This window comes from Chanodichthys erythropterus, chromosome 12, assembly GCF_024489055.1.
Source record: "Chanodichthys erythropterus isolate Z2021 chromosome 12, ASM2448905v1, whole genome shotgun sequence".
Taxonomy (NCBI): domain Eukaryota; kingdom Metazoa; phylum Chordata; class Actinopteri; order Cypriniformes; family Xenocyprididae; genus Chanodichthys; species Chanodichthys erythropterus.
In genome coordinates, this window is record NC_090232.1 from 37,183,541 (window position 1) to 37,200,935 (window position 17,395).

Here is a 17,395-nt window from a genome sequence, read left to right on the forward strand (position 1 = left end):
GACATAAATGCTCTTCGGACCAAGACACACAAAAGTCACAATGTATTTATGAGTATTAGTGACATTTTCTCTGAAGCTGCAGCTTAAACCTGCAAATTTGACTATGAAGTTGACAAATATGAAGTGAGGCAACACTTTTCAAATGCCAGTCAAGATGTAATATTGCAAATTCTCAGCTTTTATATTTGAGAGATCTGGTATTTGATTTTGACTAATATGCTTCCAAAACATTTTATGTATATTTTAATAGGGTGATTGCTCTATATAGTTTTTGTTGAGGGCAGTAACAAGAAATGTCTTGTGCAAAATATATTCTCAACTAATCTTGGCTTGGGCCAGGGAAGTAGCACCTTCTAGAAACACTAGATGGTGTTGCTGTCTGTGTTCACACAACAGGAAAAACAGGGGTTATGAATACTAATAGAAAGTGTTTGTATTATGGTGCGTGTGTTCTGTATATACATATGTGAAAATCACTTAAAATGGTTTTAATTGACCAATAAAAGCTATTCATGACTTATATATCTTGCCAAACCAAATAAAAGAAAATTCCCAAACTTTACAGTATTCTAGCTTGTCTTAGTAATAACAAAATGCACTTGCTGATCTAAAATCACATGTACAGGATGTTTTTGATTAGAGGTATCAGGAAGTGCATATAGAAGAGACACTAATGTTAACACAAGGGGAAAAAAAGGTTTAGACAAGCAACTGAATGGAGGAAATGCATATAAATAATAATAAAAAAAGACTTAATTAGTTACACTACTCTGCCTGTTGATTTTTACAGGGGTTATTTCTCTACTTAATATTCCTCCTTTTTTCAAAACAGCTTTGTGACTGACTGTGAAAAGTTTCACAATTTTTCATGTAGGTATTTTATTAATCTCTCAGAAAGTCCAGCCATGTTAAACTCTTTGAGCTACAGGCTTTTTACAACCATTTTTATTGGAGTATTCTTTCAATAAAAATAAATTCTCTTCAGTCATTTTATTGAGCAGCTGAATTTTGTTTGAGGTCTTCAAACTGTAAATGTACAGATTTTAGGAGCTACTTGTTTGTGACTAAGGTCTAGTCTAGTTTAACAATGTACTCTCAGCTTCCTCTTGCTCTGTTTGCCAGTAAAATTATTTGAACACTGTATTGTAGTAAGTAAATAGAATTTGTAAAACATCTTCTATGAAAGATAATATTTTCAAAGTCCTGCATCACTACAAAATCCCCGTTCTGTAAATCTAGGAGTGGTGTGGTTCACATCAGAGAGCTTCAGGGCAGCATGTTAGAAAATCATAAAGGAAGGGAGGATTTTCCATTCAAATGTCACTTAGTTAAGTGTGACCACATACATTTTTGGGCCACTATTATTGTGCATAGTATTTACTTATAATAATATATAATATATCTATTGTTTGTAACAAGTCACTTTTTTGATCAGCATTTCTTTATACTTAAAAGTTCCTTGATGAACCTGTTTTGGGTTTTTTTGTTTGTTTTGATTTTTTGGACTAGAAAGAATGCATGAACGAATCATTCTCATTGGCTGTGCTGCTGATGTTCATGCTCACACTACATGCTCATTGGTATGTCCAAATAAAAAGTAGCTGATAAACATGACTAATAAGGAAACATCGAGCTGCAGCTTGCAAATAATTCATCAGCCATTTTAATTTGCTTCCTTTAAGCACACACGCGCCCCTATGCCCCTAAGACATAGATTTCAATTTGTTTTTTTGTTTTTTGTGGGGACATTTGTGACCCACAAAACCAGTCACAAGTTGCACGGGTATATTTAATCACCAACAATACATTGAATGGCTCAAAATGTTTGGCTTTTATGCCAAAAATCATTAGGATATTAAGGAAAGATCATGTTCCATGAAAATATTTTGTACAATTTCTACAGTACATATATCAAAAATTTATTTTTGTGAGTGGATATGCGTTGCTAAGGACTTCATTTGGACAATTTTTCTCAATATTTAGATTTTTTTAGACTCACAGATTCGAGATTTTCAAATAGTTGTATCTCTCCCAAATATTATTCTATCCTAATGAACCATACATTAATTAAGCTTATTTATTCAGCTTTCAGATGATGTATAAATCTCAATTTTTAAAAAAAAAAAAAGATTTATCCTTATGTCTGGTTTTGTGGTCCAGGGTCATATTAGGTCCACACAATGTAGGATAAACAAGAACGAACACACACACACACACACTTAAATGGGGACATTCCATACTCTTCTTTTGTTGTTTTTTTTATATATTGGCTACAGCTATAAAATTATAAACACATAACCCTTAACAGTTAAAAAAAAAAAATTGCGGGAGGAGGGGTGATGGGTAATATGTGATGATATGTGATAATAACATTATTCATGTTTTATTTGTTTTTATTATATTACAAATTTAATTACATAAACAGACACTTCAAGAAATAGCCAATTATTCCTAAAAAGGAAGCTCCTTGTGCTGGCGAAGTTGGCTCGGGGATGGACTGAATAGCCTCCACATTGGAATGAAGTGGAGAAATGCCTCTCACAGACAAGCTGAATCCCACAAATTCTGGGCTAAGCAAAGAGACATTTGTCACCACTGAGAGTCAAGAGCTGCTTGGCTATCGTGCATCGAAGGCCTTACTTAGGCACTCGCCATGGATCTACCTAGTCACCCCATGCACAACCATATCGTCCAAATAAATGACCAAGCCCAGTATGCCAGCAAACACTGAAGTCATTATCTTCTGGAAGTGGGAAGGAGCAAAGCTAAGGCATCCTGGTATAATGAAAGACCCCCGTGAATGTCACAACAGCTGTCAGGTTCCTGCTGCTTGGGTGTAAGGGCACCTCCAGATACCCATCTCTAAGGTCCAACTTGGAAAACACTGTAAAGCCATAGAATTTGGGCTGTGAATTTCTCTGCAGTCAGCAAATGGTACTTGTCGGGGATCATCGTCATGTTCACTTTCCGCAAATCCACGCAGGTACGTAAGGCACCAGATTTCTTTTGTAGCCACCAACAGATTTGAAACCCGGTGTGAAGCGTACACAGGCTCAATGATACCTGCTTCCTGCAGCCGCTGCAGTTCAGCTGTCACCCCATCACGAAGGCCAGGAGATTGCGGCGTAGTGGTTGAATAACGGGGTTGATGGCGGGATTGAACAGTGCTGGCCAATGTTGCTGCCACATTGTAGTCACCACCAGAATAGCAGTCCCCACTGAGTCCACCAATCAAGACAAGTAAAGTCATTTTCATTTATATAGAGCATTTTACAATAAAGATTGTTTCAAAACAGCTTCACAGTGATAATAAGAAAATGAATCCATTTCTCCATTATCATTGAATTTCATTTTTGAGCCTATATATATATATATATATATATATATATATATATATATATATATATATATATATATATATATATATATATATCCCTCTGAAACTTCTGAAAGTCAACAATAGAAATTACTCAACTACTTAGAAGACATGTTAGAGTTCTTTAGAGATATAACATTCCAACATTCCAGCAAGTCTGCTTAATCAATTACCAAAGAAGCATGTTAAAATTATTCAGGAAAATAACATTTTCTTATCAAGGTGATGAAATGTTGTGTAGCAAAAATGAGTACACCCTCCTAAGTTACTAAATAAAATTAAATAAAAATTTTCTGATGTAAGTTTAAGGCAATGGTTGATCAATAGGTAAGTATGTTGAACCAAAACATTTAAAGAGAAGTAATTTCTTGATAATTTAAAGTGTTATATAGCCCACTGAATCATTCTCAGACTTAATGCTGACAACAATGGAAGCACTTGGGAGAGAACTGCCAGGAGACTTCTTAGCACAAAAGAGGACAGTGGTACAAGAGGATTACCAAATCAAGTGTGAAAATATAGCAAAAGTAACACAGAAATTCAAAACAATGGACTGGCCCCTGAAATAATCAGGCCTTCATTTTAAGCTTTCATTTAGTGATGAGGGATTTTTTTGCTAGACAAACAGCAGGAGAAATACCAAGCGAGTATCTATGAAGCCAGCAAAAGCTATGGAAAGAGTGACTGTTCATCTCACAGAGTAAGATGCAGCCTGCAGAAATGACATGCATGGTTGTTGTTCTCACTGGGACTACCTACTGTAGCCAAAGCACAATAAAGTCAGTTACCCATTTCCAAAGCCCATATATACAAAATATAGATTCTGGGAATCAATACTCTGGTCTCATGAGACCAAATCAATCATTTTGGATCTAACAGCATCCAAAATGTTCTGGTGTTGCTAGAGGAGGAGTACAGTGAGAAGTGCCTGGTTCCCACAGTAAAGTTCAGTGGTAGTAAAGCTCTTACATAGGGATGAATGAGTGCTGAAGGTGTGAGAGAGTTGTGCTTTATCAATGCTGTCATGAATTCCCACAACACTGTGTAATACTCAAAATTGAAACAGAAGATGTTACTCTTTCCTCATTCCCTGCATTGTTGGGCATTTTTTCAACATGACAATGAAGATATGCATTCTCCCAGGGTGAAAAACCTTCTGTTGACATGCATTGCACTCAATCTTAATATTCTTGAGCGCCTGTGGGGAAATCTGTAGAGACGAGTTGAGCAACACTCCTCATTAAAGATCAAGGCATTTAAGGAGCTCATCATCCAGGAGTTAAACAGGACAGATGTGACAGTTTGTCATGAACTTGTACACTCCGTGTCAAGAAGGGTCAGAGCAGTATATTCAAAATTATGGAGGGTATACTAAGTGCTAGACTATTATATTCGTTGATTTAAATCCAGGGTGTACTCATTTCTGCAATCCTAAATTTAAACAAAACTGTCTAATTTACTTATTTTATGGCTATTAATGTCTTATATTTCTCAGTTTTTATTATGTAAATGTTTAATACATTTTAGCATTGCCATCTTTCCATGAATTGTATTAGTGATCATAAAGAAAATACATATTCTTTATTTGTTCAGAGGGGGTGTACTCATTTATGCTGTGCACTGTGTGTGTGTATATATATATATATATATATATATATATATATATATATATATATATATATATATATATATATATATATATATATCGCTCAAGAATATTAAGATTGAGTGCAATGCATGTCAACAGAAGGTTTTTCACCCTGGGAGAATGCATATCTTCATTGTCATGTTGAAAAAATGCCCAACAATGCAGGGAATGAGGAAAGAGTAACATCTTCTGTTTCAATTTTGAGTATTACACAGTGTTGTGGGAATTCATGACAGCATTGATAAAGCACAACTCTCTCACACCTTCAGCACTCATTCATCCCTATGTAAGAGCTTTACTACCACTGAACTTTACTGTGGGAACCAGGCACTTCTCACTGTACTCCTCCTCTAGCAACACCAGAACATTTTGGATGCTGTTAGATCCAAAATGATTGATTTGGTCTCATGAGACCAGAGTATTGATTCCCAGAATCTATATTTTGTATATATGGGCTTTGGAAATGGGTAACTGACTTTATTGTGCTTTGGCTACAGTAGGTAGTCCCAGTGAGAACAACAACCATGCATGTCATTTCTGCAGGCTGCATCTTACTCTGTGAGATGAACAGTCACTCTTTCCATAGCTTTTGCTGGCTTCATAGATACTCGCTTGGTATTTCTCCTGCTGTTTGTCTAGCAAAAAAATCCCTCATCACTAAATGAAAGCTTAAAATGAAGGCCTGATTATTTCAGGGGCCAGTCCATTGTTTTGAATTTCTGTGTTACTTTTGCTATATTTTCACACTTGATTTGGTAATCCTCTTGTACCACTGTCCTCTTTTGTGCTAAGAAGTCTCCTGGCAGTTCTCTCCCAAGTGCTTCCAATGTTGTCAGCATTAAGTCTGAGAATGATTCAGTGGGCTATATAACACTTTAAATTATCAAGAAATTACTTCTCTTTAAATGTTTTGGTTCAACATACTTACCTATTGATCAACCATTGCCTTAAACTTACATCAGAAATTTTTTATTTAATTTTATTTAGTAACTTAGGAGGGTGTACTCATTTTTGCTACACAACATTTCATCACCTTGATAAGAAAATGTTATTTTCCTGAATAATTTTAACATGCTTCTTATATATATATATATATATATATATATATATATATATATATATATATATATATATATATATATATATATATATATATATATATATATATATATATATATATATATATATATATATATATATATATATATATAGTACAATCCAAAAGTTTGGAACCAGTAAGATTTTTAATGTTTTTAAAAGAAGTTTCGTCTGCTCACCAAGGCTACATTTATTTAATTAAAAATACAGTAAAAACAGTAATATTGTGAAATATTATTACAATTTAAAATAACTGTCTTCTATTTGAATATATTTCACAAAGTAATTTATTCCTGTGATGCAAAGCTGAATTTTCAGCATCATTACTCCAGTCTTCAGTGTCACATGATCCTTCAGAAATCATTCTAATATGTTGATCTGCTGCTCAGTAAACATTTAATGTGTACAATTGTACAAAATATTTGTGTACAATATTTTTTTTTTCAGGATTATTTGATGAATAGAAAGTTCAAAAGAACAGTGTTTATCTGAAATCTAATCTTTTGTAACATTATAAATGTCTTTACTGCCACTTTTGATTGATTTAATGCATCCTTGCTGAATAAAAGTATTCATTTCTTTAATTTCTTTAAAAAAAAATAAAAATAAAAATTCTTACTGACCCCAAACTTTTGAACGGTAGTGTATAATGCTACAGAAGCTTTGTATTTCAGATTAATGCTGTTCTTTTGAACTTTCTATTCATCAAGGAATCCTGAAAAAAAAAGTACACAACTGTTTTCAACATTGAAAATAATCATAAATGTTTATTGAGCAGCAGATCAGCATATTAGAATGATTTCTGAAGGATCATGTGACACTGAAGACTGGAGTAACGATGCTGAAAATTCAGCTTTGCATCACAGGAATAAATTACTTTGTCAAATATATTTAAATAGTACACAGTTATTTTAAATTGTAATAATATTTCACAACATCACTGTTTTTTTACTGTATTTTTAATTAAATAAATGTAGCCTTGGTGAGCAGACAAAACTTCTTTTAAAAACATTAAAAATCTTAGTGGTTCCAAACTTTTGGACTGTACTGTATATATATATATATATATGATTAATGACTAAATGATAAATGAAAAAATAACACTTGAACGAGTTAAACCAGGTGTCATCTTTTCTCTCACAGAGCAACCAATTGGATGTCAATCAATCTGGTTTCAAGAATGGCCACTCGACTGAGACTGCACTGCTGTTGGTCACTGAATCCCTGCGGATTGCAAAGGCTGATTCCAAATCATCAGTTCTCATTCTGCTTGATCTATCTGCTGCCTTTGACACGGTAAATCATCAGATCCTTCTGTCCACCCTCTCATCACTGGGCATCACAGGTACTCCACTTCTCTGGTTTGAATCCTATCTCACAGGAAGGTCTTTCAGGGTTGCCTGGAGAGGGGAGGTATCCAAAGCTCATCAACTGACCACGGGTGTTCCTCAGGGTTCAGTTCTTGGACCCCTCCTCTTCTCCATTTACACTACATCACTTGGTCCCATCATTCAGGCACATGGTTTCTCCTACCATTGCTATGCTGATGACACACAACTCTTCCTTTCATTCCAACCAGATGATCCCACAGTAGCTGCACAAATCTCAAGCTGTCTGGCGGACATCTCGGCATGGATGAAAGAACATCATATACAGCTCAACCTGGCTAAGACTGAGCTTCTCGTCTTCCCTGCCAATCCGACTCTAAATCACGATTTCAGCATCCAGCTAGGCACATCCTCATTTACCCCATCAAATTCGGCCAGAAATCTTGGAGTATTCCTTGATGATCAACTGACCTTCAAAGACCACATTGCAAAGGCAGCTCGGTCATGCAGATTTGCACTATACAACATCAGGAAAATCAGGCCCTTTCTAACAGAACATGCAACACAACTTCTGGTCCAGGCCCTGGTCATTTCTAGGCTTGATTACTGCAATGCACTTCTGGCTGGACTGCCATCATGCACAATCAAGCCTCTAGAAATGATTCAGAACGCAGCAGCACGTCTCGTCTTCAACGAGCCCAAAAGAGCCCACGTCACGCCTCTCTTCATCTCTCTTCACTGGCTACCACTTGCTGCTCGCATCAAATTCAAGGCGTTGACGCTTGCTTACAGATCTACCACAGGCTCAGCACCCTCCTACTTCCACTCACTCTTACGAGTCTACACTCCTACCAGAAACCTGCGCTCGTTAAAGGAGCGAAGGCTTGTGGTACCATCACAGAGAGGCACGAAATCACTTTCCAGAACATTCTCATTCACTGTTCCTTGCTGGTGGAATGATCTTCCTGCCTTCATCCGGAATGCGGAATCCCTGGCAATATTCAAAAGACAGCTGAAAACCCATCTCTTTCGTGAGCACTTAACCTCATCTAAAAAAAAACTAAAAAAAAACACTTCTTATTCCTATCCTTTCACTTCCTCTAATCCCTCTCTATTGTAGCTTAGGATAATCTGAGCACTGCCTAAAACTTTTATTGTGAGCACTTCTTGTCTATTTGCCTAGTCATGGCGACTCGCTTGTTGTATTCCTCACTTGTAAGTCGCTGTGGATAAAAGCGTCTGCCAAATGAATAAATGTAAATGTAAATTATTGTTTTCATTTTAAGAGTATTATGTATTGAACTGACCACAAAGTATAAAGTCTATAAACCACAGAGTCGATTTTTATACCTTTAAAAGGGCAACTTATCAAACATTTACAGGAAGATTATAAAAAATGTAAAAATTTAAATTCATAAATTTTCAACAACTTTTTAAACATGCATGTTCCCTCCAAATATTGTACATACGTGAAATATACTTTTAGCTAAAGGTGAGTAGATTTCCCACTACAGGTGGCCATGTTGTTTTTAAATGCTGCCTGTGAGTTAAACAAAGCAGTTAATCTAGTCAGTCTATGAGTTATATATTCTATGAGTTCATCTAAATATCCACAATAAACACCCTTTCAAACATGAAACGATGAGATCTACACTTCCACTGCCTCTCCCCACAGCCACACAAATGTTTGTATCCCCCAGGATACAAAAACCTTTTTGGGGTTAAACACCACACAGACGTTTTCTCCACAGGGGGTTTTCATCTTTTAATTTCTCAAACCAATCAGACCAGTTTTCAGTTAAGCTTGAATTTTTAGCCTAGTCTTCTGACTTATTCTGAAGTATTCTAAAACTTGTGAAGTCCAGTAAGTGAAGAGAAATAGTTGACAGCAGTGGCTCATTTGCACAGCCAATGTTATACAGAGGGTGTGAATCTCGAAAGTCTGTCTGTCTTAAAAAAAAATAAAGTCTGTCTACATTTAAACTATGTAATCCAGCTTGCCTGTTGCTTCAGGGAAGGTTAAGAAGTTAACAAAAGAATGTTAAGAAGAGTTAAACCCGCAGACTTGCACGTTAGAAAAGTAGTTCAGCAGACTTTGCCAGTCTTTATTTTAAATTGACCAATGAATTATATATTGCTTACACGACAGATTCTTTCAGTCCAAACATCACTTCTATTACTTTGGTTAAAGGTTTCCACAAATGGCTATACAAAAACAGATTTAACCATGTTCTCATTCAAAATACAAACGCATTCATTCGAATGAACTCAAGCTAATATAAGCAAATTATCATATTTGATCTAATAATATTAAAGGATTAGTTCAATTCAGAATTAAAATTTTCTGTTATTTCCCCCATGTTATCACCCATGTTTGTTTCTTTCTTTCTTCAGTCGCAAAGAAATTATGTTTTTTTGAAGAAAACACTTCATCCTGTGTCATGCGGGACCTTTCCAACATGAATACGTAGTCACAGAGCTAGTGCAAGACGAGCATTTGTGTTCAAAAAGTATTTAATTTTTTTAGAAAATGACAGAACGTTTCGCTAGACAAGACCCTTATCCCTCAGCTGGGATCATGTAGAGTCCTGCATTTAAATTGCAGTTTGGATCTCCAACCTGTTGGTAGCCCTTGAAGTCCACTATATAAAGAAAAATCCTGAAATTTCATTTTGACTGAAGAAAGAAAGACATAAACATCTTGGATTACATGAGGTTGAGTAAATCATCAGGAAAATTTTATTTGTAAGTGGACTAATCCTTCAAATCGTGTTGTATGACTAGTCTTCAAAAGCAGTTTTTGCATGTTTTGCAGTTGACAGTGTCACGGTTCTGCAAAAAGGACACTGCAATTTTTCTCTGAAGGAAAAACAATATTAAAAAGCTAATTCCTACACTTCAAGTCAAGCTATTTAACGGGAACTGTTGAGTTGGTAATTAAGACCTATACAACATTAGCTTATGAATGATTTTACACATTTTTTTCTGAACACAGATAAATTCCAAGATGTCTAAATATATGGATTTTTGTTTACAAATAACAATATCATGTTCATAAGTCTGAAGACATTTGATATATTTTAATAATTTTTAAGGTAATTCTGTCTGGTGGGTTTTTTTTCATTTGAAAAGGAAGTAGTCTATATAAAAGAAATGTAGAATATTTTTTATAAATATTTGTGGGGGTTTTTTGTGTTTGCAATAAGATCTTGTTCATTGATAAATAATGATTTATCTAATAAACAAGAAACAAAATATTGATTGAAATGAAAATATCTGAAAGTTTTCTTCAAACAGTATTATTCTTTGTTTGACACAATACATTAAATCCTCAAAAGCAGACTAAGTCTGAAAAACAAAACAGGCACAGATAACAACAGCTTAGCTGCCTCAAGGCAACAATCAAGAATGCTATAATAAGATACAATGCTGAAATTCGGGTACGTGATCTTTGAATTCAGGAACGTGCTTGACATTCCAAAAGTCTTTGCTATGATCTGCTCCACCTGGAACCGCAGTATGTACAGCCAACAAAAGAATTAATTGTGAAAGAAAACCCTGACTGGTTTAGTCTTCATTCAGAAATGAAAGCGGAGGACAAGCTTTGTCTGTAGCACTTGTTTTTCAAAATATGATTTTGAATTTGTTATTTTTAGGGTAACCAAGAGAGTTGGACAAGAGGCTAATAATAGGTAAGGATCTAAAGCTGATAAATGATCACAAAATGTATTTGTTATTTGCGGACATCTTAGAATTGAGACACTGTAGATTAAGTTTAATTTTAAGGTTCAATTTCTTCAGATTTTTTTTAAATACTGCTGTTTTATCAATTTGGATTTCCATATTTTATCCACAACATAGCCTCAAAACACTATGCAAATTTCAAACAGAATTAAAGTGGGGTTTTCTGCATGTAGTTTAAAAAATAAAAATTCCCCCAAGTGAATTTTGGCCATTTCCATTGCTGAATGAATTACAAGCAATTCATTAAGTGGCGTATATGAACAAAATAGGGGATTGCTTTAAAAAATATTGGGTTAAATGTAGACATTTCTAAAAGTGGATTCAGAGTTCGACTGCAGAATCAAATCTCCAAACAGAAACATTAGTGTAGTCTCAAAACTGCAAACACTATTATTGTTTACTGACTTTTTCAGCATTATTGCAGGTTCTTAAAGACATTTGTCACTGAATAACTCTGAATTGTTTTGCTGTTAATTTATTTATTTAAGATTTTTAATAACAAAAAGTATTAAATCCAACCCCAAATTTAGGACATTTTGTAAAATGTAATAAAATAAAGAATATGTGATTTGCTAATTCTCTTTAACCTTTATTTAACTGCCAAAAGTACAAAGAAAAGATTTTCAAATTAATTGTATTTTGTAAATATAAACAAACTTTTATTTTGATGGCTTTATTTTGATGACTCCAAAAAAGTCGGGATAGAGGCATGTTTCCCACAGTGTCACATCACCTTTCCTTTTAATTACACTATTTAAAGAGCAGTTGAGATGGTTAGAGAGTCGGACTTGTAACCCAAAGGTCTTCTGAATTTCTGAGTCTCAGTACCGGCAGGAAACTGGGTTGGGGGAGTGAATGAATAGCGCTCTCTTCCACTTTCATTACCCACAACTGAGGTGCCTTTCCCTGATACAAGACAGCTGTTCAACAGTCCTTGGTCATCGTTGTCTGATTGTCCTTTTCATGATGGCCATATATTTTCAGTAAGAGACAGATCTGGACTGCAGGCAAGCCAATCAATAATATCCCTTCTACAGTGTAAAGTGTCTACGAAACCACTCTGTTGTAGCATGTGCAGAATGAGGCTTGGCATTGTCTCGCTTTCCAGGGAAGATGCCATCTCAATGTCACTGTCACTGATAAAAGTCTGGTTGGTTGTCTTTGGGACTGAGACCTTGATGTTAGTTTTTTCCAAAAACAAGCTGAAATGTGCACTGACGTTTCCTTTGTCTTTTGGACCATCTGAGATGAGCTCGGGCTCAAAGAACTCAGCAGCATCTCTGAATAGAATTGATGTATAGCTTTCTCCTTGCTTAACAGACATTTGAGCTGAATTTCTTGACGCAGCAGCAGACTATGTTTTCCAAAGTATTCCTGAGCACATGTGGCTATATTTAACACAGTAGCATAACAGTTTTTCATGTAATGTGGTCTGAGGACTCGAAGTTCAAGCATATTCAACAGAAGTTTCATGCCTTACCCAACCGTGTATCACATGAAATACGTTCTGAGGAAACTATTTTGCAAATCGCAATTACGTTACATGCCAACATATAAGCAGTGCTATTACGTTGGTCCTTAACCTAATAAAGCCAATTTATTGCAGTGCTATTACGTTTGTCCTGAACATAATACATCCAAAGCAGGTTTCTTTTCACACGTAGCAGCTAATGCTGTTCATTTTGTTTTAATTATTTACTCCCTTTTTTCTGATCGGGCTACAAAATATTATTTATGCCAGGGGGAGTCAAATGGCGGCACCCAGATCATTTTTATCTGGCCCTCCAACTGGTTTTTGATGTTTAAAACCGCTCGCAATCTGATATCAAAGTTTTTCCCCGCAAAGGTTTTCATAAGGTTTTCATAATATTCACTCAGTGAATGTCAACCCGTTCTCACTCCTGACCGTTCTCACGCTGAAGAAGTCTCATTCAGAACACATCGCGATATTTGGCATCAGTTCGCGTGTGCTGGATGTTGGTAAGTAGTCGTAAATACGCTGTTCTAATGTTTGATATAATGTCTTTTCTGTTTGCAGATATTAATCAGATTAACGTTAGCTCCCTCATGTTCAGTCACTGCATTATATCTGTCACCTCCGCTGAGGTTTTGCTTTTCATTGCTTTCTATATTAAATACTAAACTAGGGTGATTAAACACTGTCACGTGACGTGCAATATATTGCACAATATATATAACATATTCATATCAGGTTCAAAGTAGTACAAGTGTAGTTTCAAAATGGTATTTGTTGTAGAAGCACGGTAAAAAACAACACTTACCATGCTTTTTACCACAGTATTGGTAGTTTTAATGTGATTTTTGTTGTAAATACAGAGTAACCACAACACTTATCATGCTTTTAATGCCTAATAATGTTAAATCCAAAAACTGTAAGGTCAATAAGAACTTCTTTCCTATATATATTTATATATAAACCTATATATTATAAATAATGATATTTTCTTTTCTCTTGTTTTAGCTGAAAAGACAAAAAGGGCCTTTTGGAAATGGATGAAGGAGACAGAAAGCTGCAAAAGGCAAATAATTGCAATGGTATGTATGTGTTGCTTTTAACCCTTTATCAAACATTTTATCAAGCATTTGTTAAATAGTCTCACAGTAAATTAAAATTAAAGTCAAATCCTGTACATATTTATCACCTTACTTGTAAATCAGTTGTGCCCCTTCTTGGACAGTTGGACGTCCCACACATAAAAGTTTATATTAATTCCATTGAATTCTTTAAAATGATTACAGATTGGGCCCAAAATGTTCCAGTGATACATGACGTCTCTCCACACCTCATAACCTACCTCTGTTTGCAAGAGTGGAAATTATCATTTGACTTGTCACATGACATCAGATATTCAATTATTTTGTCATAATCAAAATAATTGAATATCTGATGTCTATTCAATATCTAATCAGTTACACTGCTGATAATGTCCTGCTTGCATGTGAAACATGTTATTTTTTTTTTTAAATTCTTTTAAATATAAATATAGCTTGCTATTAAAGACGTACTTTTATTCATAGAAATGCCCCCACATATCAGTGAACTTATAATATAAAAATGCTTTTAAAATTTAATTATTCAACACTCTTTACAGAAGGAAATCCTACAGTTATGTGTAAATTGACAACTTGAATGTGATGTATTAAAATTACCTTCCTTTCCGTCTTGCAGGATTACTTGCAGATTACTTAGTCCTTCTTTTTAGGATCTCTACAACATCAAACTCAACAGCTCTTTTAAGAGCCAACCCTCTAAGAGCTACTAGTGAGTCGCTGCAAACCTGCCGTGATCAGCCCTTTCCAGGTAAAGTTTCTAGATATTTAAATCAGTATTTACTCATCAAATGCTCTCCTGGATGGTATGGTAAATTAACTTATTTATAACTGTCTTAATTTATGTTTCAAGAACAATAGTAATTGCACATAGAGTAAGTCGAGACTTTCTTGTTTTTCTGTGCAGAAGAGAAGACCAGTCCTTATATCAAAAGCAAGCTCATCGAAGTCCTTTGTTTAGGGTGAGGAAGGAACATGACCATCTCATGCCCAAAGAAGACAGAAGTCCATTGGTATGTCTTGTGTTGAGGCAATGCTGTAATATGTAGTACAGAATTTAATGTTGTTCTCTCAAAGGACTATTAAGTTCTTAAAAAGTTCTTAAAAACTGTTCCTTCTGTTTTTTTTGTTTGTTTGTTTGTTTTTTTAGATAAAAGCAGACAGGGAAGCTTTGGAAGATAATGAGTTAATATAATATAATATAGTATAATAGGAATTAAATAGTAAATGTTCTTTAAATTATGTGTAATACCTATTTTTTTTGGATTTAAAAAAGGCCTTATACTGCACAGACCTAAAACATTGTATTTGTGTTTTAAAACAGATAGCAAGTGAAGTCACTAACAGAAGATCCTAGAGGAAAAACGACTGATGTGCAGCTACGGAGGAACACAAGAGGCAGAAACTATGCATGGCCATGGCTTCTTCATGAGTACGGTAAGTCCTGTGCCTATTCTTAATTCTTGCCTTAAAGTTTTTATTGCAGTATTTTAACAATTTTACATTGTACAGGTTATCACTTGGTTTTTGACCAAATTATGCTCTTGAAACAAGAAACAGAAGAGTATGTTGTCCTGAAAGAAATCAAGGCTCAAAAGAGAGCATGCCTTTCTAAAAGATCTTTTAAAACAGGTTGCTGTTAATATGGGTAAAACAGTTTTTGTTCAGTTCTTAGCTTACAGTCTGTGCTGCATTTTTATTATAATATATATATTATGTACTGCTGTTTTGTAAAGTTAAATCAGGAACAGGCAACTCTAGCCCTTTTGCTGTCTCCTTTTTGAGGTGGAGAGTTTACCTCCAACCATAATTGAGCACACCTGAAAATTTTAACCAAAGTCTTCAGGTGTACTTATAGACAGTTATAGGCAGTTGGGTTTGAGGTTGGAGCTAAATCTGCAGGACCGTGGACGCTGAGGGCCAGAGTAGCCCACCACTGTTTAAATCATGCAGAACATAAGCTGACCTGGCTGTCCATTAAACTACTTAACTTGAATTGTGTGTTTTTTTGTTTTACTTTTAGACCAGGACTGAACAATGGGACTTTAAGACTTCTTCCTCTGGTTGAGAAAAAGCTACAGCACATCAGTGATCACATCTTCTGGTCATCAGTTGTACTGTAGAGTACAACTGAACAAACTGTTTAGAAGAAGAAGAACATGAACATGATAGAGACATGTACAGGGAAGAGCAAGAACCCAGTTCAGCTGTGATAATGAATCTTTATTTTAAACTCAATATCAAATCTGTTTTCTGGATCATAGTTGACTGGATGGGATTCTGTGGCGCTCATTTGTGCAATAGGAGTAAAGTCTGTGAATGGATTATTATGACGTTAACGTATTTTTGAAGACACGTTTTTATTTATCTTGAATCTCATTTGTCTTTATGCAAATTTCAACCTTATGCTGTATCCTCCAATAAAGTGTTGTGTAATAAATTATGGTGAACGTGGTGTTTGGTAGAGTAAATACAATTTAACTAAGCTGAGTTTATTTCATAATTTAAAAAAATGACATATAATTTCCATGATTGTTTTACTTATTAATACATAAATATATATTACATAAATATTTTTGATCTAATTCATGATATTTGGGACAACAATGCACCAAAAGTTGCATATACTTTCATGTTGTGACAAGGATGGCAGTTTCCAGATAAATAAAGGGAAGGAATGTGAATAAAGAGAGGCTGCAGTGGGTTATACTGACACAAACACTTCAAGCAGAGCTGAAGAAGATGGATGTTGATCATTCTGGTACATCTATACTGCATTCAAAATGACAGCTGGACATTACTGATGTCAGGCATGTGAGGAGCAAGAAGAGGGGGTGATAATGACATTTTGGCACAGTTTCTTATTTTACTGAATAGTGCATTATCCTTGTGTAACAGTAATAGTGAAGTGTAAATATAAATAGTTTTTAGTTACTGCCAACACTGGCAGCTGGATAATGGGCAAGTTGTTGTGGGTTCATCCATTATATTTATTTGTGTTAATAAAAAAAAAAAAAAAAAGCAAAGAAATAATCAACTACTATTCAATTAATCAATTATTATTATTATTATTATTATTATTATTATTATTATTCTATTACAACATTTTGTTATAATATTTCCATATTTCATCAGATGGTCTCACAATACCCATCAAAAACCTATACAAGCATGATGTTAGAATGGAAAATGAGGAAATGATAAAATACTGCAATATTTAAATGTGATTCAACAAAGTTTGTTATCCATGATGAGGAGTACACACCTGTGTAGATTTTAATGCCCTTCCACCCCCAAGGGGCCAGTACCGGCCCCTGGAAGAGCAAAAAAAATGCACATTTCAAATGGCTGTAACTCAAAGTCCGGTTAGCGTATCAAAGAGAAAATCAACAGGACAACTGCTTATGCTATGATTACTAAATAATGTTGGGCACAGTTTTCAGACATACATGGAAAGCTGGCATAAAGGTTTTTTAATAGTGATTACAGTAAAATATTAAATTTCAGCCTGTCGCTCATATATGTAATAAATGTTTGACAATAAACATATTTAGATATCGAGTTGTCCATTAAAGATCTTATTATTTTAACATTTATCATTTTTTTACTAAACGTTTTAAACTACATTAC

The 17,395-nt window shown here is 34.7% G+C and overlaps 1 protein-coding gene across 1 annotated transcript; it reads left to right on the top strand.

The window, feature by feature from the left end:
* Positions 1-3,804: 3,804 nt before the first annotated feature.
* On the top strand, positions 3,805-8,486 carry LOC137032360 (uncharacterized; the record flags this gene model as incomplete). The annotated part of the gene is made up of 3 exons (XM_067404116.1): positions 3,805-3,903; positions 7,266-7,467; positions 7,702-8,486. Coding segments are annotated over exons 1-3 (1,086 nt in total), but the record flags the coding sequence as incomplete, so codon positions are not given.
* Between the last annotated feature and the right edge of the window lie 8,909 nt (positions 8,487-17,395).